We start from the raw sequence: 22,151 nt of genomic DNA, 5'->3' as shown, positions 1-22,151 counted from the left end.
GATATTCCATCTAAATTACTTGCAAGAGATCGAGGATGCAACGTCAACGTTAGAAATCAATTTGTGAGAAGTGAATTGCCAAACGAAAATTATCCTCCGTCGCGAATTTTCTCTAAAATTAGAAAAATTCAGTTTCCAAATAAAAGAATTGCTTTCTGATTAACCGTGCGACACTGTAGCCGCGAGAAATCTGTAAAAAGAGAGCTTAGCTCGATATTTGAAGCGCGTTGGCCTGGTCTCTAGTCGCATAAAGAGAAAAAGAAAAGATAAACGTGGGTGTTTTTCAAACGTAAATAAAATTTACAAATAAAAACAAACGAATGAAACTGTCGCATATCCGTGATGTATGTGTATTGTTGTACAGAGGATAAGAAGGGCGGCGTCGACCGGAGCTGCACGGTCATTGCCAAAGAACCCGAAGGTAAACCTTGCATATCGAAGGCAGAGAAACGTGTACATAACGCGCGTTTCGACGTCTCTCGTCTTCATGTGTATACATATATTATGTACCTCCGTCTAGATTTACATATATATATTTATATACGTATATATTCCACGTGTGTTACGTGTAAACGTCCTCCGGTTCAGACTGGCTTCTCCCGTTCGCGTCGCTGGAGCCGCGTGATCTTCTGTGGCTTCCGCTCTCTCTGTTTCACCCCGTGCGTTCAATTGTAGCGAAGATGTAAGAGGAGAAATATTCCACGTTGGTGAATGAATCAGGCGGGAAGTTTTGTGAAATTTTTCGAGATCGTTTTAACGAAAGTCGTTTGAATCTGGGATGATACTAGAATGCACTGTTTATCGGGAATAACAGTTGAATATTCGGTGATTCAGAGTTAAATTTTGGAAGCAACGAGATGGCAAATTTTTTGGGATAATAGAGACTCGATTTTAATCGGAAAATTGCAGAGGGAAGAATGAGAAATAAGGGAGATTTCCAGCACTTTGGGGGTTCCCTCTCGTCTCTAAAATTCTCTAGAGATAATGTTCATTTCACTTCACGTTTGAATCAAGTTTCTGGACTTGGATTGCAAAATTATTCAATTTGAGAATTGACACACTTTTGAAATTTGGAAACCGTCTGGTCGAGGAATTTTGGTTTACAGTGAAGGAAGTTTGGTGACACGCTGTATAATAGCGAGAACACCAGTGAAAAAGTTGAAGTTTCACGAGCGTCGATTGACGTTTAGAACGACAGGAAGGAGGAGCCTTTAGCGGCCTCGTTCCCGCGAGAATTTCCGGCAAGAGGGAAACCGGAAGTGGGCGACGAATCGGAGAAGCCAGTGCCACGAGGGGCTCAGTGACGAGCTTCGAGCCGAGCTTTTGCACCCTGTCTGTTCCAGCTTCCGCTAACTCGTACTTCGGATTTACCGTCTCTCCAGCCTCCTCTCGTTCCACGAACTAATAAGGACATTGCGTGCGTTGCCACCCCTTCTTGATCGGTCTGCAAAATTAACCGTAGCCCCTGTCATACGGGGATCGATCTTCCCCTGCCACCCTAATCACGACCCAAACCTTACGACTTGCACAACGATATTTATATATATGTACAGTCACGCGTGTTCGTACCTTTTTTGTGTTTTCGAAAATTGTACATATTTTTGGATCGTGTGAGGTGCTGTTGAGATGGGACTTTAACGGAGTTCTGTTTGGAGATCGATGGAGGACGACGGAGAGATGTTTGGAAGGAGGTAATCAATGGTTTTGGGTGTTCAGATTTTTCTTACGTCAATTTGTGGGATATTCGAGATCTTTTAGTAGAATTATTGCCAGGAGCACGGTAGATTAAAGAGAACGAACGTGGAAGGAGTTCCCTTAACGCCGGACGGCACCTATTATCGGACATCAGTCGTATCTGCAATAATTGAAACGCTATCGAGCCGTTATTCTGCGTATCTCCTAGAGGAGACGAAAGGATTAAAAATCAGTTTTCTACGCGTTTCAGTCGCGTGTGCACAGGTAGAGAGATTTATTTAAGAAAAACTTAAGCGTTCTTATCAAAAATTAATTCAGAAAACAAAGAATGCCAGAAAAGGTTCAACGTCAACTTAGCAATTTCAAAAATTCTTTCGAAGTAAGTTCAAAAAATGCTAAGTAATAATTTTAAAAATTAATCCAGAAAACGCTGAATATCAAAGGAGACTCAACACCGGCTCTGTAATTTGAAAAATTCCTTCCAAATAATTTGAACGTGAATTTTGAAAAATCTCCCAAAAATCTCTACAACGAAAAATTCCCCGAACCATCGAACGTCTCTCCATCCATCCGCCTTTCTTCCACGGCGACCCGTTAAAACCGCCACGTGACCCATCGCACACGATTCCCTCGTCAGAGACGCGATACGATCAGAGGTCTCTTTTCGTTCTGTTTCCCCGTATGTTTGTATTTCCCCTCTCCGAACCTGTGTGCAATCCGCGCTCGATTTAGACCCGAGCCGAGTAATCTCTCGACATGCCGGAAGAAGCGAACACGCCGACGATGTGTGTAGCGGCGAGAGAAAAGAAAACGAAAAGTTAGCGTTCGAGGACGTCTGATCAGACACATAGCGGATCTACTGTTAGAGGCGAGTAGAACAGCCTGTAGAATACGTCGACGATACGATCGTACAAGATCAGTTCTGTCGCGTCGTTGTGTATAACAGTTGTTTTTCTTAGCGTTTAGACGTTGTTCTAGTAGGATTGTTGTTCTTGCGCTGTTTTGCGAACGTGTTTAATGCTGTCTAGGAGATACTGTTGCAATATACGTATATTACATAACGTTGTTACCAACTGAGAAGCTGGCTGTTTCTTTAATCATCATCTGTCCAAGTATTAAAGCAATCGTAAAACATAATTCAAGAAGAAGAACGCGACGAAGCTTGAGAACAAAAAAAAGAATGGACTACACGCAGCTTCTGGCGACCTCTGAAAACGATAAGTAATATCCCAGCTTTTGCAAGTTGTTAGCCCGCCTTGTTTTTTTTTTTTGTTTTTTTTTTTGGATCGAATTAGGTAGTCGTCTGGGTTATCGTGGGTATGTTGTTTAGTTGTTTGATCAGAACACTAGTAGCTGTATACTCATCGTAGTAATCTTGCTGTCGGTGGGATGAGATCGTTCGAAAAAGCACACTAGTTCTCATTCTTCTTTTGGAATGAACTCCTTATCGTCGATTCTAACATTTCCAGAATCGTTAGAGTTAATCTAGAAATTAGGTTTATGTTTCACCGACAATATACGACACTTCCCAGATCACGAAGAGCATCTAGTTCATCATTCTCTAGCTAGAATGAATTATTCCATCATGCCAATGTCCACTTCAGATCATGGCTGATCGTGATTTGCAGTCAGGCTTAAACATTCTGGCTACTCGAATCTCGTTTGAAAAGTGTCACGAACAGCATGAAAAAATTCCCTTAGAATGTTAACCCTTTGACGTATGAATATTTAACACGAAATAATTTTTCATTCTTGTATTATTCAATTTTGTTACTCGTCGTTGTGTTCTACGTAAAGGAAGAGCAACGACGTGTCACGTTCGGTAGGTGAAATCGAAGGGTTAACGGAGATAAGTGAGATAATCGGGTAACATAGACAACTATAGCCTGTTCCGATTCTGCTGGCGTGCAAGGCCGCTTCCCCCACCACGAGTCTAGCGTTCCCCCACCCTCGTACGCTAACCGAGCGCAATGGTGGGGGGGTTTCCAACTGGTCTCTCCTGTAGCCTATAGCTTCTCATTGACCCTCGAGTAGCCGTTATCTTTAACCTCGACTACAGTTTGAAACGATCAAGAACTGAGTGGACCATCGGAACGAAGGGAAAATCTACAAGATGGCAGCGATTATCGATCGAGAAATCAAGGAATCTTTTTCCAAAGAGCTCGTTGCAGCAGCGCTTGTGGCGCGCTGTCAACGGAAATACCTGGCCGCTTGGCACCGCTTGAAAATAGATTGGCAGCAGTTCGCGTCGTTCGTTCGAAGCCGGCCGTGCACAGCGTAATAAAACCGCGTCGATCCTCGATTTTCCACCCTTTTCTTCAAGGGACAGAAGCCCTTGGAAGGGAAAAGAACGTTTGGTCGTTTCGGTGGAATTGTTCCCGATTGAAAGCTCGTTTTCTTCGCTTCTGTCTGCTGGAAGAAGGGAAAAGAAGAACGGAAGTGCGTCAGAAAGAGAGATCGTGATAAATGCGTCTTAGAGGGAAGGACGAAGGGTGATAATCGTCGAAATGTCGGCCACTGCTGGCTTACCAGGCTCCTCGAGGCAACCTGATAATTATGGTGAGCCATGGTTCCATTCTGTCTGACGATTATTGCGCCAGGAGGATCGATGTTTGTTTGTAGAGAGGAAAGGTAGACAATCCTTGTGAACCAGTGGATGTTTGGTTTGTGTGTATGGGTTGTACAGGTGGTTTCATAACGGGCAAACGTAAATTGCCTGACAGGAGTTGAATTTTGTTTGTGCGAGAATTGGAAGAAAGTTTGCAGGACTTTTGTGTGAAAAATTCTGTCGAAACTTCGAAATTGTTTAATCGTACCAAGTCGTTCATAAGTTTGATCGTAGATTGTTATTCGTATCAATAGCATTTTATTTGAAATTCGTAATTTGTTCTCCGCGCTACTCTGCTTCACTTCAAAAGCTCGCAGATCCAAAGTAACCGTTATGAAACACCCTGTATTCCCACTAGGATTCGTCATTTTCGGTAAAAATATCTTCCAATTGGGTAATTCTAAACCTTCAACCAAGACTGTCTATCAAACCACTCCGCTTCATCTTAGAATCTTGCAATATCAAAATAACCATTATGAAACATCCTGTATTTCCCCCAGAATCTTCGTCATTTTCGGTAAAAATACCTTCCAATTGAGTAATTTTCGAACCTTCGAACCAGAGACTATCTCGCCGTTCATTTTAGAAACTCACAGCTGTTATGAAACATCTCGACAAGACTCTTCGTCGCCTTTTTTCGGTAAAAATATCTTGGAGTATCCAGCGTGTCCCGTTAGATACTCCTTCTCGAGCGTTCTCCAAATGTGTCGCAAACGAGTCCGACGAGGATCGTACGCCAGACGATTATCAACGGTTCTCGAGTACCATCCGGGAATCGTGTCGACAGACGACAATCTCTGGCACGTCTCTCGCGAATCTTCGCATTGAAATCGACGTTTTCGTTTTCGCGCGCTGCGACCAGAACGGGCATCCGCGGCTCTTTCGATGATTAACGGCGTCCTCCCACGCGAGACGAACTTCCGACTCGGTTCGAATAGCCGCGATTCGTCGGGTCACGATCGTCAGCCAGCCCTCAACCGTTCTATTTCAGTCGCGACAAACCGTGTCTATGTCGGACTTGGAACAGTCTGTCCTGACTGTGCGCAACTATTCTCGTTCTACTTTAGCGAAGATCGCCGTTGCCATCGTGGCGGCCTCGGAGAACGCTTTCCGCTTCGGACGCTATCACGCGCGTGTCTCGTTGACGCTCCTCGAACGCCACGCAGATGAGGCTGAAACGAAAAGCGACTGATTTCAACTCGTGCAAACGTACTTGACACTTGTCACGCTCCTTTATTTCTTCTTTCTCCGCAGATCTTCTGAACCGGGAGCAAGTGTGTCGTACAAAGTCAGTTCTTTCTTCTTCTTTCTTTTTTGAAGATCTTGTATCGTGTCAGTATTGTGTGTATTCTTGGAGAAGCAAGTGAATCGTGATTGTTTCTACGAGTGAACGCATCGGTTAACGTGGAAACGAACTGGCTGAAACACAGTTGTTCCTGTGGTTCCTATTGTTCACCGCTTCTTCTGCTAACAGCAACGTTTGCGGCCTTAACTGTGACTTCCTTCGCTTGTTCTTGCTTCAGACTGTTCTCTGTGCTCTCTAAGTGGATCGTTATAAGGATCTTCTATGGAAATTGCGTCTTTTACGCGAGGAATCGTTTATTTGGCGATGCTTGTCAGGTGAACTAGACTGACTTGCGACTCGGTCTAGCTAATCGTTCAGTACAACGATCTACAAATTGAGTTTATCTTCGGTGATCAGTTTCTAGCAATACTAATACACAAATTCTCGATTTTAACATGTTGTAAAATCCTTGATAATGATTCTATACCAAACTGGCAACATCCACTAACTCCTGGCGCTATTGACTCGATATTGTGCAACGCTTATCCTCCAATCTAATCTTCCATGCGTTTGCACGTCCATTTTAACGTCTTCTCGAACCTTCTAAAAAGGAGAAACTCTTTCGAAGGCTTCTGTACCCTGTGAAATAATCAATCCAAGTGTTTCACTAACGTCTGCTGCCAATGATCATTCATAACTTAACCTCGATGGGCCGAACTGAGACATGGTCTAGCTAATTGTGTCCCCGTGAGCTGTTTCTGTGGAGTCTCTGTTGCGTTTGGACTTCTCTGGTCCGTGTTGACCGATTTCTCTTAATTAGCGGACGATTCTAATCGTTGCAATTCGAACTCTTCGACTAAAGGCCCCGCCTCCCAGGGCACACCCCCGAACAGTCCCGCCGCTGTGTCCGCGTTCTCCAGAATAGTGGGGGCGGCAAGCCAGACGAACAAGCAAGCCCAGAACCAGGTTCAGGGAAGCCCCCTTGGAATTGCCGCGGTACTCCTACAGGGAGCACAAGGTAAATCGGGATGGTGAGACTGAATCGAGACGAAAGCACGGTGGATTCGGTGAGAAACCTTTGGAAGGGCTGATTATGTATATCTTTGGGTCGAAATTTTGGGTAACTCTTGGTCCATGAGGACATTTTCAATGGGACTAAGTTTAGGGTGATAGTTTTTTGCTGTGACAAAGGCTGGAGTGATAGTATTTTACTGTGACAAAGGCTAGAGTGATAGTGTTTTACTGTGATAAAGGCTAGAGTGATAGGTTTTTGCTGTGAAAAAGTATAATGTGATGTCTTTCAGTGTGAAAAAATTTAGCCACAGTCTTCTGCTGTGAAAAAATTTTGAAACGGGATTCTTTCATAAAAGCACTTGTTAAAGTTGAAAATGATTTCAGAGACTGAAAACGGAAACTTTGTCAATATTTCGGTGTAACTTTTTGCATTTGGAAGAGATTGTTTAATTGAGTTGCATACTGGCATTTTAAAAGTGAAAGATTCAATATACAGTGTGTTTCAAGAGCAGAGTGACAAATCTTAAAATTTAATAAGGTAACCACTAAAAAATATAATAATCTATTTCTCAGAAATAAAAATTCTGAATTTTCTCCAATTCCTTTCGTATCTCTTCACTCTGCATACGTTAAAACGAAAGTATCAATTAAACAACATTGAAAATTTCTTTAAAATTCAGTTCTTCTATAGCACGACTCAAAATTTAATTAACGAACACCAGTAAAATAAACGTTACTCGAGTCGTTAAAAAAAAAAAGGCGAATAAACGGACCGAGAGTTAACACAGATCTGAACCCGCTGATTCCAGTTACGAGTGTCCAGGTCACGTGTTTATAGCCGTTGTGTTGGATCAATTGGATCACGAGCCCTTTTTTTTTTTTTTTGCATCGTAGAAAAATACGAGGCTAACGCTTGTGTGTGCGCGTGTGTCCTGTTTAATATTTTACGAGCGGCATATACTCGCCGGAATAATTGCCCCCGCCTTTTACGGCGCCTCCGGCTTAGCAGCCCGGAACAAAAATGGCGCCGGTGGATCCACCGTTCTCCACCGTACTTTCGCCTCCCTCTTCTACGTGGAGGAAAGTTTTTGTCACTTCCGCCTACGCCAGCGTCGATCCTTTGAAACTTCATCGTTCCGATGAACAAAGAAAACTGGGATAAGAAAGAGAAGTTTATCGATCTACCTCAAGATCGAATGGTATCCACGTATCGTTTCTCTCCTTTTTTCATACATACTTTAACGAACTTTCTAATTCACCGCAAAGAAATGGACGAAAACAATTCAACTTCTGATAGAGTACGTACTTTGAATATCTCTTCGAAGAGAACAAGGATGAAAGTGTCTTAAATATGTTTTTCTACGAAGCCTGTCCTGTGCAATCGAAACTCGTTCGAGAAACGAAAGAAAAAGAACTGGATGTTCGTTGGAATGAACGAAGGAACGGAATAGAATCGATGTATTTTACGGAGAAAAAGAAAAATTAGCAAGGAAAGAACGAAGAGCGACGAGAAACGAAAGGAAAGAATCTCGCGAGGACCGATATAAATCGTTTTGTCTTCTTCTGCTCGTTTTTCCCCCCCATTTTTTATTCGTCGTACGTTCGAGGTAACGTGCAAGAGAACGCGAGAACGGGGTGAGAATAATCGGAGCGCCGTTGCATTACGAGCCTTATTTTTTTTCTTTTTCTTTTCCTTACCGACGAGTAAAGGTTTCTTTACGATCGGTCCCGGGCGAAATTGCAGGCTCCCTTTGCGGCTATTATCGGGAATTGCGCCACGGTGGCGCAGGACTAGGGAGACGTAGGCACGAGGCGAGGATACCGACACTCGGCCGACGAGCCCTCCCCGACGAATCGGTAAGACTTTCTGTCGCGATCGAAACCGAATTTTTTCTGCCGGAATCTCGAGGACTCCTGTGTCGAGGCCACGTCCTCCGATTATCGAAGGAGCCTTGTCTGATGAACGAATGCTGAAAAACGACGGTGGTACTTTTCTCATGCTCGAAGGACCGAAGTTTAGGGGATCGAGGATATGAATTTTGAGTAGTGCCGATTGTTGCGGAGTGGAAGTGGCAATTTTTCGAAATTTTAACGCTTTGGAATTGTGGAAATTCGGGATCTTGAAATTTTGGAATGTTCAGATATCGGAATTCTGGAATTTTGTGAATTTTGAAACTTTGGAATCTTGAGATTTGGTAGTTTTTAACTTTCGGGATCTTCAGATTTCGGAATTTTGGAATCTCCAAGTATTGTAATTCCAGAGTTTTCCCGTTTTCAGATGTCGGAATTCTGGAATTTCGTGAATTTTGGTATCTTGAAACCTTGAAATTCTCGAATTCTGAACTTTCGGGATCTTCAGATTTCGGAATTTTCTAATTTTGCAATTGTAGAATCTGGAAAATTTTGGAAATTTTACTATTGCCAAATATCAGAATTGTAGAATTTCGCGAATGTTTGAACTTGGAAATTAAATATACGATAAGCGGTCCTTCAAGCATCGACCACTGTAACTCTCACCCAAAAAGTTCGACGACTACTCATATAAGACTAATAAGATACTCGTGCGAACCTTCAAACACTGTTTTTTCAACCAGAAACAAGACAAGAAGACCGACTCGCTAGGCAGAAATCGGTGAGTCCCTCTTAGCAGTCGAAGCATGACTTGGATTTTTTTTACTCCTACGATTTTTACTCTCTTTTGGCCACACACACGTAAAACACACACGCAGTACATACATATACACATATAAAAACACACACACACACACACTGGTCAACGAGACCAGTAACGCGATAATCTTTGTCACCTTGCAACAACGAGTTCACGCTTCGCGGCCTTAGATTTTTCACAGCCCTTGATGCTTGCTCCCCCCACCAACCCTTGTGTCTCTTACTCTTTCTCTCGATTTCACTTATCGATTTATTTTTTTTTTAATCCATTTTTCTCACCAAAAATATCAGTCACACGTAAAAAAAAAAAAAAAAAAAAGTGTCGAATATCGTAATTTGCACCAGTTCATGATTTTTCATTGATTCCCTTCGATTCAACCGTAAGAGATTCTCTGCGAGAACACACCGAGATCGTGATCGTCATCAAGCTTCACTTTTTTTCATTCGGATCTCGTCACGTTTCACCTAGTACTGTCTGATCTAGATTAATCGATCGAACGATCTTATAGAGTTTGTTACAATTCTCTCTCTCGTGTGAGGGTCGTCCCTTTATTTACGAGCACCTCGTATAGCCGCCTTGCATTTTGCCAAAAATCTCGCTTCCGAATTTTCGATTTTTTCTTGTTCTCTCCTTACCTATTTTTGTCTCTTGTTTTCTTTTTGGTACTCTCTCTCTCTCTTTCTCTCTTTCTCTCTATCTCTCTCTCTATCTCTCTCATAACGATTCGATGCACTCTCGTGGACAATTTAGCTAGAATTTCCATGGTGTTCGTCGATAGAACACGATAGAAAATGTAGCTTTCTGTCGTGCATCCTGTAATCCTCCCCCAGTGCACTCTGATATTCGCTCTAGTTCTGTATTCGTGTATTTCGAGCACTGTAACAGTTTTATTAACACCCATGTCCTTTCCATTTTCAAGATTAACATTTTCCATGCTTCCTACACTACGGTTGAACAATAGACTAGAATTAGCGCTTCGAGTATGTTCCATCCTGCTGTGGAAAAATATACCGAACCAATATTTTCCATTCTGCCGTCGAAGAATATACCAAATCAATATTTCCTATCTCCAGTGCAAACCAAAGTTAAAATCATCCACCCAAAAATTTTCCGACTCGAACATCATCAAACGGTCGAAAAAAAAAAAAACTAAATATCTCTCTGTTATATTACACTCCTTCAAAAATCCTCCTACAACGATACTCGTTCAAAAAAATCTCCAAGGAACCAAGCTGAAATCACCAAATACCATAAAAAGTATAAAATAACTCTGTATTTTTCCAAAATCTGAAGAACCACCTCTCTACATTCTCCCCGTCTCTCCCTCTTCCCAAAATTCTCCCCGAAGGGTAGCGATTGGAAAGGAAGGAGAAAAAAAAGATATCTCAGCTAAAGATTAACACGAGAGTGTAACGATCGAACCAATGACGGTACGGTATAAAAAGCGACCAGAAGCGACCGGGAGGAAGCTGTTTGGAGGCTGACAGTAGCTCGTCTTTTGGTTGGTTGGTTGCATGACTAGCTGGCAGCGCAGGAAGTGGTAGCAGCAGTGGTAGCAGCAGCAACAGCCAGAACAGCCAGACTGGCGCTTCACCGTCCTCACCGGCTGCCGTCTACATTGGCAACAACCACGCGGCGACGCCCACGGCACCGTCGCGACGCTACTACGACTCCACGAACAACGGTCTGTATTCATTTCACACCTCTAACTGTGGCTTTCTTCTCTGGGCTCCTCCCTTCCTCTCTCAAATTCTACCCTGCTTCTTCTTCCTGTCCGCGGTGCTTGGTTTATCCGCGAAGACCTACGAAGTTCCTGATCTAATTGCGACGAACTGTCGCCAAATGCTTGCAATTTTTACGGTACACGCTCGTAATTCGTGCGATTGACAGAATTGACGTGTAAAATTTCACAGCTCTGTCCTTCTCCTTTCTTCGTTTCACAGCTGACGAAGTAGAGGTGTTCGCGGTGATGGAGTAGAGATGGAGAAAAGTGAGAAACGAGGAGTGATCCAATATCTTGTACGGCCTTTTGGTGCGAGGCCTTTTATCATCGGGTAGATATTGGATCGCTGCTCGTTTCTCACTTTTGTCTATCTCGGTTCTGTCGCAGAAAACACCCTCCGCCTTTGCCAGCTGTAAAAGTGGAGAAGACAAGTGAGATCGTATATGGTAACAATTACAAATAGCAATAGTTCTTCGTACTTAGGACACAAATTCTTCGTACGATCCTCGTTATGCTTCTTTGTCCCATATTTCTTCTCTTCTAATTTGTTGTATTCTACTCGTTTCTCGTTTCGTTGGTTTATATTTTTTCAATATTGTTTCAATTTTTATCCCGGTGAACTGGTATTTATATACATACGTTCGATGCATCGTTGACTTTTTGGGAAGAGTACACGTTGTATATTGATGGCGAGAGTTTTTGTTATTCGCGATACTTTTCCCCCGGGTGTTCGTCAGACGAAATTGGAGAGGTTTTATTTTTTGTAATATTGAGAAGGCGAAGGACGATGAATTCGAAAGGAGAATTGGAGGCTTTTCGAGTTCTAACGGTGGAACGTGTCGTTCGAAACGATCGTCGATAATGCGTTTCATTGTACGGAAACGTGCGCTCGCTACCCGCACCATTGTGCGGCTTGATTGATTCCCATAATGGCCAAAAGTGCATTTATCGCGACGAGGCCCATAAATCAGCTTCCCATTTCGCAAATGGAACGACACTTTTACATTGTGTCCGGCAAATGGGACGCCAACCCCTGAAACGTATCACGATCTCCTCCATATTGCGCAAACTTGTCGCTTTGATGATAATAGCTGGTGTAATTTATCCCAGGATTGCTCAAAATTCGATTCGCTCTGATTAAAAATTGTGTCGGAATCGTCTTCGAAGCCTCGGATTCAATTCAATTCGTTACAAATTGATTTGATAATTGTTTAGACGTTGGCTCAAACTTGGCTCAAAATTGGCAAAAAAATCGGCTCATAAATGTCCCGTGTTTGAGCAGGTTTCTCAAAATTGGCTCATAGTTGGCTCAAAATTGGCTCAAAGCAAACTTCAACATCTACGCTACCTCAAAATTACCTCGAAGACAACTAAAAGTAGCCCGAAACTCGTCTAACAAGCCTCTCCCCAGAACCTCTACGACAAAACGCCATTCTCGATATTCTCACTCTACTCAAAAGGAACGATGCATTAAATCTCTCCCTTTTCCTCTCCGAATGAAAACACCCTACAGAGAGTACCTTGGGCACCCTCCTCACATGATTTGCACTCTTCTATCATTCGTTCCCCTTCTGCCAGAGGGGAAAGCGGGTGGTTTGCCCTTTAATTTCTTTTGGGAAACGTGTTCGATGACCCTTCTTCTCCCCGTGTGTTTCTCCGCATGTTCCGGTTGCACGCACCCGCTGGCATGACGCGTCGATTTTCGATTGCATGCGCGACCCGGTACCAATCGAACCAAAAAAAAAAAAAATCTATAAAACAACAACAATAAAAACACATCAGAAGCGGAGACACGACGACTAGGAGGAGCGGGATACATGCAACTTGGCCAGGCCGAGTGCTGCGACATGGAAGACGGTAAGAGGAGCACCGACGCCGGTAAGGTCGCAGGGAAGTCGAAAAAAATGATGGACGAGGACGCCTGCTCGAAGCTTAGGCGGTGTTGCCTCTTGTCGTGAAATTTTCAGCCTCGCGACGCTGAACGAAAAATACCTCGAGCCGTTTAACACGGCTCAAAAAAATCTCTCTTTCTCTACATAGGCACGAATTCTGATTCTCTCTGACATCGAACGATGTATTTTGAGAATAGTTTCACTTGGAGACACGGATTTTTGTCTCGACGTCTTGGAAAATGTAAATTTTCGAGATTTTCATTTCGATCGGGGAATTTTGAGGCTCGTACGGCGTCGCGAATGAGGCTCTACGCATGTCCTTTGTTTTGCTTTTCTGGAGACCAGTTTTTTTGGGTGTCCCTACCCTTTTTCTTTTTGGATGCCTGGTGTTCGGGTCACGACGTGATCTCTGGTACATTTTTTTCTTCGTAGACCTCGCTGAAACGAGCCGCTGCACGACGGAATTCTTTCGAGAATGGCTAAATTTACATAACTAATTTGCAGTATCGAGTATCAGAGATGGTTAATTAACGCGAATTTCGTCGTGAAATGAGTCTCGATCGCGAGTAGTCACGATTTTGTTTCGGACGGCAACCCGCAAGTAGTAAGTATCGATTTTGGTCAGACAAGGAGCCCATCGACAAGGACACAGCCACGTCGACGGATATCCAGCAACACTTAGGCCCATCGCACGACTATAATTTTCTGCATTTAAAGAGAAAACGAGCGATTCGAAGATTTTCACGAAAATTCTCCCCTTTTCGTTCTCTATGGGACGAGGGATGCAAATCGAAGGGGAAGTTCCGCGAATCGATACTGTACCCGTGTCTACCCCATTATGTTCGTCCCGCATTATGTATCGCAAAGTTTAGTGTGCAAGCTGACGCTCGTAAAATATCATTTCTTTATGCTTGTCGAGTAATTTCGAGAAAAAAGTATTTCGTAAAAAACATGTTACAGTTTTTAAATAATTTTCCAGCAAACACTCTTCCACCGAACTTCTTTCAAACTTCAAATTCTCTCTCCGAGTGTTTCATTTGAAATTCTCTCTTTCTTCGTTATTAAATTCGTCGTTAAATATTTGTCTGCAACAACGGAACACTCTGTAGACGATTACACGCAGTCGCGATTCCCGGAAGCGAGCGGTAAGCAGAGCAGCCTTGAAATAATTGACGAAAGAAGAATCCTCCGAGCCTTTTGCTAGATTCTAATCGGATTGACAGAGTGTGCGCTTGTTAAGTAACTGATCTACTTAATAGCCGAGCACGAAATGATATTTTATCCGCGTAGAAACATTGATAATTAGGCTGTCGTCCACGCTACAAATCCACGTGTAATCCATGTGTAGGCGCAAACTGTGAACGTACCAATAAAACTTGTGAAACCCGATACATACGTTGTGTTGTACAAAGAACGAAACGAATCTCATCGGACAGGCTTCGTAGTTAATTACATTATATTTTAAGCTAGTCTGCTGGTAGAAGAGTGTGGTCGTTTCTTTTTTTTTTTTTTGGTGGGCAGCATAAATCATTTCTTTTTTTTTCTCCTTATTTTCTTTCGCGTTGTACAATACTTTACACGACCGTAATTCTCGAACGCTGATGAAGGAGAAAATAGTAGTATAAAAAGAAGGGAAAGAAATATTATCGAAGAGAATGCGAGGCTTCTAAATGAACTATCTATACATATATATATATATATATGATTAAACGCTGCTTCTCTCGCAAAAACTGGTATAAAATATACATACATATCGCCTCGACGATGCTGTAAAAGCTATCTCGTTGCATACGTATCTGTCTCGTTTACTTGTGTCCTTTTTTTCGCATCGTCCTTTTTTCATCCTCTTTTTTGCGTTTCGATGGCGAAGGACACTCGTCACGGTGCGTGTACATTTTCGTTACGTGCATATGTACCGGGTGGTTCGTTGGTTCGATGAATAATCGACGAGAAAATACGAGATGTCTGACTGTGTGTAATGTTGTACTACTTAAATTGGTCTTGCTTCGTTCTCTTGCATTTGCTTGACTAAATTAGGTGAAGCTTGTTAAGTAAAATTTCTGTGAACGTGACGATTATAACATTTCAATTTTTGAAAAGTGTTTTCTTCCGAATTTTTTAATATTTTTTTTGGGGGGGGGGGGGTTGTAGATATAGTTGAAAATTTGTTCGTTTAAAGCGCGACGTCTCTGAATGACCGTTGTTAAATTTCTGATCTGTGATCGAGTCGACGAATCGCCTGGCGTGCATTGTAAGATACTCATCGCTTCCAGTGAACGTACGCAATATCGTTTCGACAACTAGATTCAAGCGCCATTTGACTCTGCGGCCAAGCTAATCGCGCGCTTGCTCGAGTCGCGTCGCTTTCGTCACGTTCTCTCTAAAGTTGTAATAAAAAAGCAAAAAAGAACGAGATAAGAAAGAGAAAAGAAGGAGACAAACGCGACATCGTGAAACACGCACAGTGGCTGGCTTCGTGAGCGGCAGTCGATATTTCCGAAAGAAGCTTGGACAGAACCGGGTCGCGTAAACGAATCCCGAAACGCCAGCAGAAACGAAGAGTCTAAAAAGCACGTAGCAAAGGCTGACACAGGGGAAGAAGGAACAGGAAGAAGAGAAAAAGCTTTCGAGGACGAGATGGGACCTGAGGAGACGGTTAATCCTCTTTGCGCGGGGATTAAGCTCCGCGACGTTTCGCTCCAACTATCCGAAAAATAGAGGAAAAAAGAAGATCGTTCTTTCCACTTGCAATCTTCGAGAATTCTTAAGGAAAACCGAAGTTAAGTCGAGAAGAGAACGATTATTCGCGATTTTTCCAAATTTTCACCAAACATTCCATTATTCGCGATTTTTCCAAATTTTCACGAAACATTTCATTATTCGCGAGATTTACAAATTTTACGAAACTCTTCGTTGTTCGCGAGATTTCCGGATTTGACGAAGCTTCGTATTTTCGCGAAATTTCCAAATTTCACGAAGCTTAGGAAAAGCTGATCAAACGCGGCGTGACTTAAAAATTTCTCGAACAGCGCCGTCGACTTCGTTACCGGAAGTAATCGTCCCAGCGGACCTTAATCTTCCGCGAAGTAACGCTTGAAACCTCGCAAAAAAAAAAAAAAACGTAAAGAATCCTCCTGCTGCGAAAAAAAATGATTCGTTCATAAATTACGAGAAATAAGAGAAAAAAAAAAAAAAAACGTAAAGAATCCTCCTGCTGCGAAAAAAAATGATTCGTTCATAAATTACGAGAAATAAGAGAAAAAAAAAAAAAAAACGTAAAGAATCCTCCTGCTGCGAAAAAAAATGATTCGTTCATAAATTACGAGAAATAAGAGAAAAAAAAAAAAAAAACGTAAAGAATCCTCCTGCTGCGAAAAAAAATGATTCGTTCATAAATTACGAGAAATAAGAGAAAAAAAAAAAAAAAACGTAAAGAATCCTCCTGCTGCGAAAAAAAATGATTCGTTCATAAATTACGAGAAATAAGAGAAAAAAAAAAAAAAAACGTAAAGAATCCTCCTGCTGCGAAAAAAAATGATTCGTTCATAAATTACGAGAAATAAGAGAAAAAAAAAAAAAAAACGTAAAGAATCCTCCTGCTGCGAAAAAAAATGATTCGTTCATAAATTACGAGAAATAAGAGAAAAAAAAAAAAAAAACGTAAAGAATCCTCCTGCTGCGAAAAAAAATGATTCGTTCATAAATTACGAGAAATAAGAGAAAAAAAAAAAAAAAACGTAAAGAATCCTCCTGCTGCGAAAAAAAATGATTCGTTCATAAATTACGAGAAATAAGAGAAAAAAAAAAAAAAAACGTAAAGAATCCTCCTGCTGCGAAAAAAAATGATTCGTTCATAAATTACGAGAAATAAGAGAAACAAAAAAAAAAAGCACACATGAAAGTTTAACAAAAGAAAAAAAGAAAGGGTGTCTATATATAAATATGTGTATGTATATATTATATATATATTGCTTGTAGAAATAAGAATCGTGTGTCCAATCAAGACCTGCAGCCAGCTCCCGACGAACTCCCAGTGTTCAGGTAACGGAAGAACCTAATCTCACCTATCTCACTCAAACTTTCTCTCTATTCTATATTTCTACTCTATACTATACTCTCTTTATCTATCTTATCTATCGAGCTCTGTGTTTCTCTCTATCGAGCAAATCAACGAAGATATAAAAAAAAAAACGAAAGAAACAACAAGAACGAAGAGAAAGAGACGAAAATGCACAGCACACGAGGAGGGGGAACTTTTTTCAACCCCGATTCCTCGAGAAAAATCTCACGATTTTTTTCCGTTTAATGTGTGTACACACGTTTGTTGGGGTAGCGCAATTGGGGTAGCAGCTATGGCGTCACGACGACAAGCTGTGACGGTGGTGGTCGTTAAACAAACACGAAATTCGTTTGCTTTCCTCTGTCACGTTTATTTATGCATTTTTTTTTTATCACACGACAGTCACTTTTTTCTTGTCCAAGTGGCAAATTGAGCTCGCGAGAACTTCGTTTTGAGAATGATCATTCCAGGTTGCTTTCTCGATCGCTCCGTTTGTCGGAGACCGTCTGAGAACGCAACACTTGTACACGTAGAAACGTACGTACCGTGTGTGTGTTTATTCGAGCACATTGATGTATAACAGAGAGTGCTGGGAAAATTTTGGAAGCAACGAGAAAGTGGAACTTGCATAGTTTGTCAAAGGAGAGAGGTAATTTCTTGGAGGATCCAAGCTTCTAGCGATTCGTGAACAACGAGAGAGCAACGACACAGTGTATAAATTATCAACGAACGTGTCGGCTCGTTGTGTCTCATTCGCGAGAATTTTCGCAGGGCATCGAAAAGAAAAGGAAAGAATTCTCGTCGTCGCCGCGTCGAGGCAACGGCGATCGAAACGGAGAGAACGAAGTTGATTCGAGCGACGCGTGCAACGACGAGACACGCTCGATCGATTCCATTTGACTAGATTGCACCGTTATTTCCTCTTTTTCTTTTTTCTTTTTTCTCTCTCAACGAGGACTCGTCCTTTTGTCACGGAGGAGAGGTGCGCATCTTCCGCGAACAGGAAATCTGTGCTCGTCAAATGGAAGAAGGAAGTTTGCGTGACGAACGAATTGCCGATCTTCGAACGATCCTATTCTCTTCGTTAATTGTTATCTTCTTTCTTATCGTGAAACTTGAATGATTTGATAATGAAAGTTTCACAGTTTGTGTATATATGTTTCTTTCGGAAGGATCATTCGAAGGTCTGATTTCATTGGAGTCTGTTTAGAATCGTGGTAGATCTTTTTTCCCGCACTCGAAAATCGTCTGGGAATAGAGAATTGTTTGGATGTGTACGCGAAAGGTAATGTGACATGTGGTTTTCAGTTATTCGTTTTTTGTGACGACTCCAATGGGTTACGTATAATATGTATATCAATGTATAATTTATATATATATATATACGTATTATTTGATAAGAACAATCTTTGGCGTAGGACGTAGAAGTTGATAAAGATTCGTGCATGTGACTGTGTTGTGCCGTACGATGTGTCGGTATGAGCCCTGATCGTCTATCTTTTTGTTGATCGATCGGGCGTGCCGATCGCGCCGTTTCCACTGATCGATAATCTGTTGACGATTCCAGCACGCCGTCAGGAGATCATCAAGATGACCGAGCAGCTTATCGAAAGCATCAACACTGGCGATTTCGAGGCGTACACGTAAGTCGCATCGAACGATGGATCAATTTATTCCGGGGAAAGGTTTCCTATCGCTGCACCGAAATGTAGGAAAAGTAGACGGAATTCACTTGCAAACTTTTTATTAGAAATCGTTGGAAAATAAGTTGATAGTTTTATAAATTTACTCGGAGTGCAAGAATCACTTGAAGCGTAATATTTTAGTAAAAATCATTGGAAAACGGTAATCAGAGAAGGTGTACTTCGTGTACTGAAAATTGTGCAAACGCAGTCGAAGGAAGATGAGAATACATTTGTTAAAACGACAAATTGGGATGATTCTAACGTGACTTACGCTTCCAGGAAAATCTGTGATCCACATCTGACCGCGTTCGAGCCAGAGGCTCTAGGTAATTTAGTCGAGGGAATGGATTTCCACAAATTTTACTTTGATAATGGTAATTATGACTCATTTGCATCACTGTTACTCGTACCGCGCTGAACAACCGGCCGCACCATTGTGTCTACGTTGTTACCTACGTTTTGATTCGTTCATTTTCATTGCTGCATGGCCGTGTGTCGTGCCCACGAGAATCGGGTCTTCCTCCTTCCGAGTTTCACGCTCGTACGGACGCGACACGTTGAACCTGGCGTTAACGCGTTTCCTATGCGGGCGTTGAAGTCTCCCGATCGATCGGTCCAGTTCTCGTCGAATTTAACGTCGATGCAGCTTCTTATTGCACTTTCAATTGGCTTTTTCCATGTTGATACAGACGCTGAACGCAGGAAATCTCTCGCGAACGATGATATTTTAATCACAATTATTAATTACTACCGAAATTGTTACAATTATCACCGAATGATTCGCGAAGATATCCAAGTATTGAATCCAAGTTAGTTCGTGAAAATATCGTTCAGAGACGTTATTTTGTTCGTTCAGTGAGAAACATTTAACCTACTAATTCGATAAGTGCTTTTTTTTTCCATTGTTTTTGATTGTGTTACGTAGTAGAACGATTTCTCGCTTGATTTCTTTCCTGTTCCTCTCGTCGTTGTCGACGAGAGTTTCAGCGGTGTGACCAAGTAACGCGCAGATTCTCGAGTAACGAGCGTTTTGCTTTTCAAATCTACAAGCAGTCCTGGGGAAAAATTGCAAAGCCGTGAACACGACGATCTTGAACCCCCACGTGCACCTGTTGGGCGAAGACGCCGCGTGCATCGCGTACGTCAGGCTGACGCAGTACATGGACAAGTGAGTTTCCACTTTTTAATTATACTCTAGAGAGATTCAATTTCTGTTTTTACCCTCAGGACGAGATTTCTCACGTCCGAATAAAAACTCGTGAAATGGTCGATGTTAACACATTAAGGACCGCTAAGAAATCTATAAGACATACGCCTAGGACCGCACGTTTTTGGGCAAGCTTGCACGTTACTAAAATCCTCATTACTTTTTTATTTATGAAGCAATTTTTGCGAAACTTTCAGAAATTGTAAAATAAGATGCATCTTAGGTATTATTGAAAAAAAATTATGTTTTTTAATAATTATCATAAAATTTTATTTAAAAATCAATTTTACCAAAGTTTCTAGTACTTTTTTAAAGTATGATATTGCGTGAAAGATTTTTCTCTATGAAGAGGAACCATACAAAATTTACGTATATATCTTGATTCGCTTCGAAGACGAAGACTATTCGAATCACCAAAATGCAATGCAACGTGTCGAATTTTCTCTGAGACTAAGCTGTTTTTATTTCGGGTTCGTGCATTTGTACAGTCTTTCATAGCTTGACCTGTACGGTTTCCACCAATGGGATGAGACGAAAACGGTTAATACATTGACTATTGATGTAAACACTTAAATGGACAAAGTAGATACAATGTATCCAAGTAATTGTCAAAGGGTTTGTCTCGTGATCCGTCCGTAACAGACGGGGCGCGCAGCACGAGAAAACTCGTGAGCGGTACGTGACAGATGGGGCGCGAACCACGAGAAAACTCGTGAGTGATCCTTAATGTGTTAAGTCTCAGAGTAGATTTGGGAAAACGTTTATTCGCGCGGCAAACGTGAAAGGGTGAAAAGAGGAAGAAGAGCGATAGAGACAGAGAATGAAGATTTGTTTGCATATGTTCCAGGCAAGGCGTAGCGCACACTTATCAGAGCGAGGAGAGCCGCGTGTGGCACAAGAGGGACAACAAATGGCAGAACGTGCATTTCCATCGAAGCGCGGTCACGGGCCCTTCGCCATTCGCCTTCAATCACAAGTAAATCGGTCGACGGTGAAAAAGAATAAAAAGGAAGGAAGTAGAAGGAGAGCCGATGTGTCGGTGGACGCTCGTCTCCTCGACGCGTGGAACGAACGAACCGTGCAAGAACACATTACACACACACACACTCACACACGTAATACAAGTATACACTTAAACCTATACTTCTCCGTCGAATAAATGGATAGATACACGGTGAAATCGTGTATCTGTTTATTTATTTATTTATAGATATAAGTACATATATATATACACACAGACAGACAGACACACATGAACACGCGTATAGTTAGTATTAAGCGCGACAAGAAATGGAAGAGGAACGATGAAAAAAAAATCGCGAGATAGTGCCGGGATACGACGGCATCTTTGAGCTCGCTTCAGTACCTGCTCAGCGTGTACTTACCACGAAGCATCGCGACCGGTGCCATGGTGTGTCGATGATGGAACGACTTCCGGTGGATCTGCAGAATCGTGTTCTTACGGAGGAGGACCAACAGGATGGGAGAGATATATCTGGTAACCACGAGGAAGAAAGTTGCACGTTGCAGGATGCTGTTTATTCTGTCCTTAATATAGAGCAAACACGTCGAAGATCTTGTTAATAGAACTTCGATACCGAGCTGATAAAACAGTTACAGAAGAGTAAATAGATAAGAAGATAGATATCCTGCAAGATTAGAGATTCCAGTATTCGAAATAAACATAAATTTGTCAAGATGAAGCGCAAAAACATGGTCTGAAGAATCGTCTGGTCAACTTTTTAAAAGAACTCGAGTAATAGTGAGGATGGTAAGGAACAGAATAGGCTATCGTGCAACCGTGAAGACCACAGAAAAGAGGAAAACCACAGAGGAAGTTTGAAGAAATGGAGCGGAAAGGTGTTCCAGTGGCATCGACGAGGTCAGCGGTGGACGTGAAACGGGAAGAACGCGGTTAACCAGGGGAGAGGATGACCGGAAGTATGTTATACATATGCATATATAGAGGTGCACGGAGAGAGAAGAGAAGAGAGCGCGGTGATATGTCACCGCGTGGGAACATTGCGGCGGTCGACGAAAGGAGATGGCGCCGGCACGTCGGCATCCAACGCGTATTTAGTTCGTACGATAGTCGCTGTACAGAACAATCTTCCATTGTAACTTTTTTCTTCTAATTTTCGTTCTCGTCTCTCGCTACGACGACACACTCACCGAGAAATCCAATGTAGATTCGCGCGCGCGCTCTTATACACACACGAAATGAATACACATAATACACAGATGTTCCGAAAACAAGTTTGTAATGTACGTGCAGTGTCATTGATCGTTTTTTTATTATTTATACATATAA

At 42.1% G+C, this 22,151-nt stretch overlaps 1 protein-coding gene across 8 annotated transcripts in view; it reads left to right on the top strand.

Annotated features, from left to right (window-relative positions):
• The window catches only part of LOC108578424 (calcium/calmodulin-dependent protein kinase type II alpha chain), a 163,393-nt gene extending 141,339 nt beyond the window's left edge, over nt 1-22,054 (top strand). For 3 of the 8 annotated variants that reach the window (XM_017941755.1, XM_017941752.1, XM_017941754.1), the window contains 6 exons: nt 10,796-10,957; nt 16,867-16,929; nt 18,516-18,591; nt 18,913-19,007; nt 19,684-19,801; nt 20,688-22,054. In XM_017941755.1, the coding sequence (XP_017797244.1) occupies nt 10,796-10,957; nt 16,867-16,929; nt 18,516-18,591; nt 18,913-19,007; nt 19,684-19,801; nt 20,688-20,820 (647 nt within the window). In that variant the 3' untranslated portion in view covers nt 20,821-22,054. Of the gene's footprint in view, nt 1-364; nt 422-6,450; nt 6,607-10,795; nt 10,958-16,866; nt 16,930-18,515; nt 18,592-18,912; nt 19,008-19,683; nt 19,802-20,687 lie in introns of all 8 variants that reach the window. The other 5 variants (XM_017941753.1, XM_017941750.1, XM_017941748.1 and 2 more) reach the window with 4 other exon arrangements.
• The last annotated feature ends 97 nt before the right edge of the window (nt 22,055-22,151 follow it).

This window comes from Habropoda laboriosa, unplaced genomic scaffold (assembly GCF_001263275.1).
Source record: "Habropoda laboriosa isolate 0110345459 unplaced genomic scaffold, ASM126327v1 scaffold5, whole genome shotgun sequence".
NCBI lineage: Eukaryota > Metazoa > Arthropoda > Insecta > Hymenoptera > Apidae > Habropoda > Habropoda laboriosa.
Note: the sequence above shows the minus strand (reverse complement) of the source record. Positions and strands in the feature narration are given on the sequence as shown.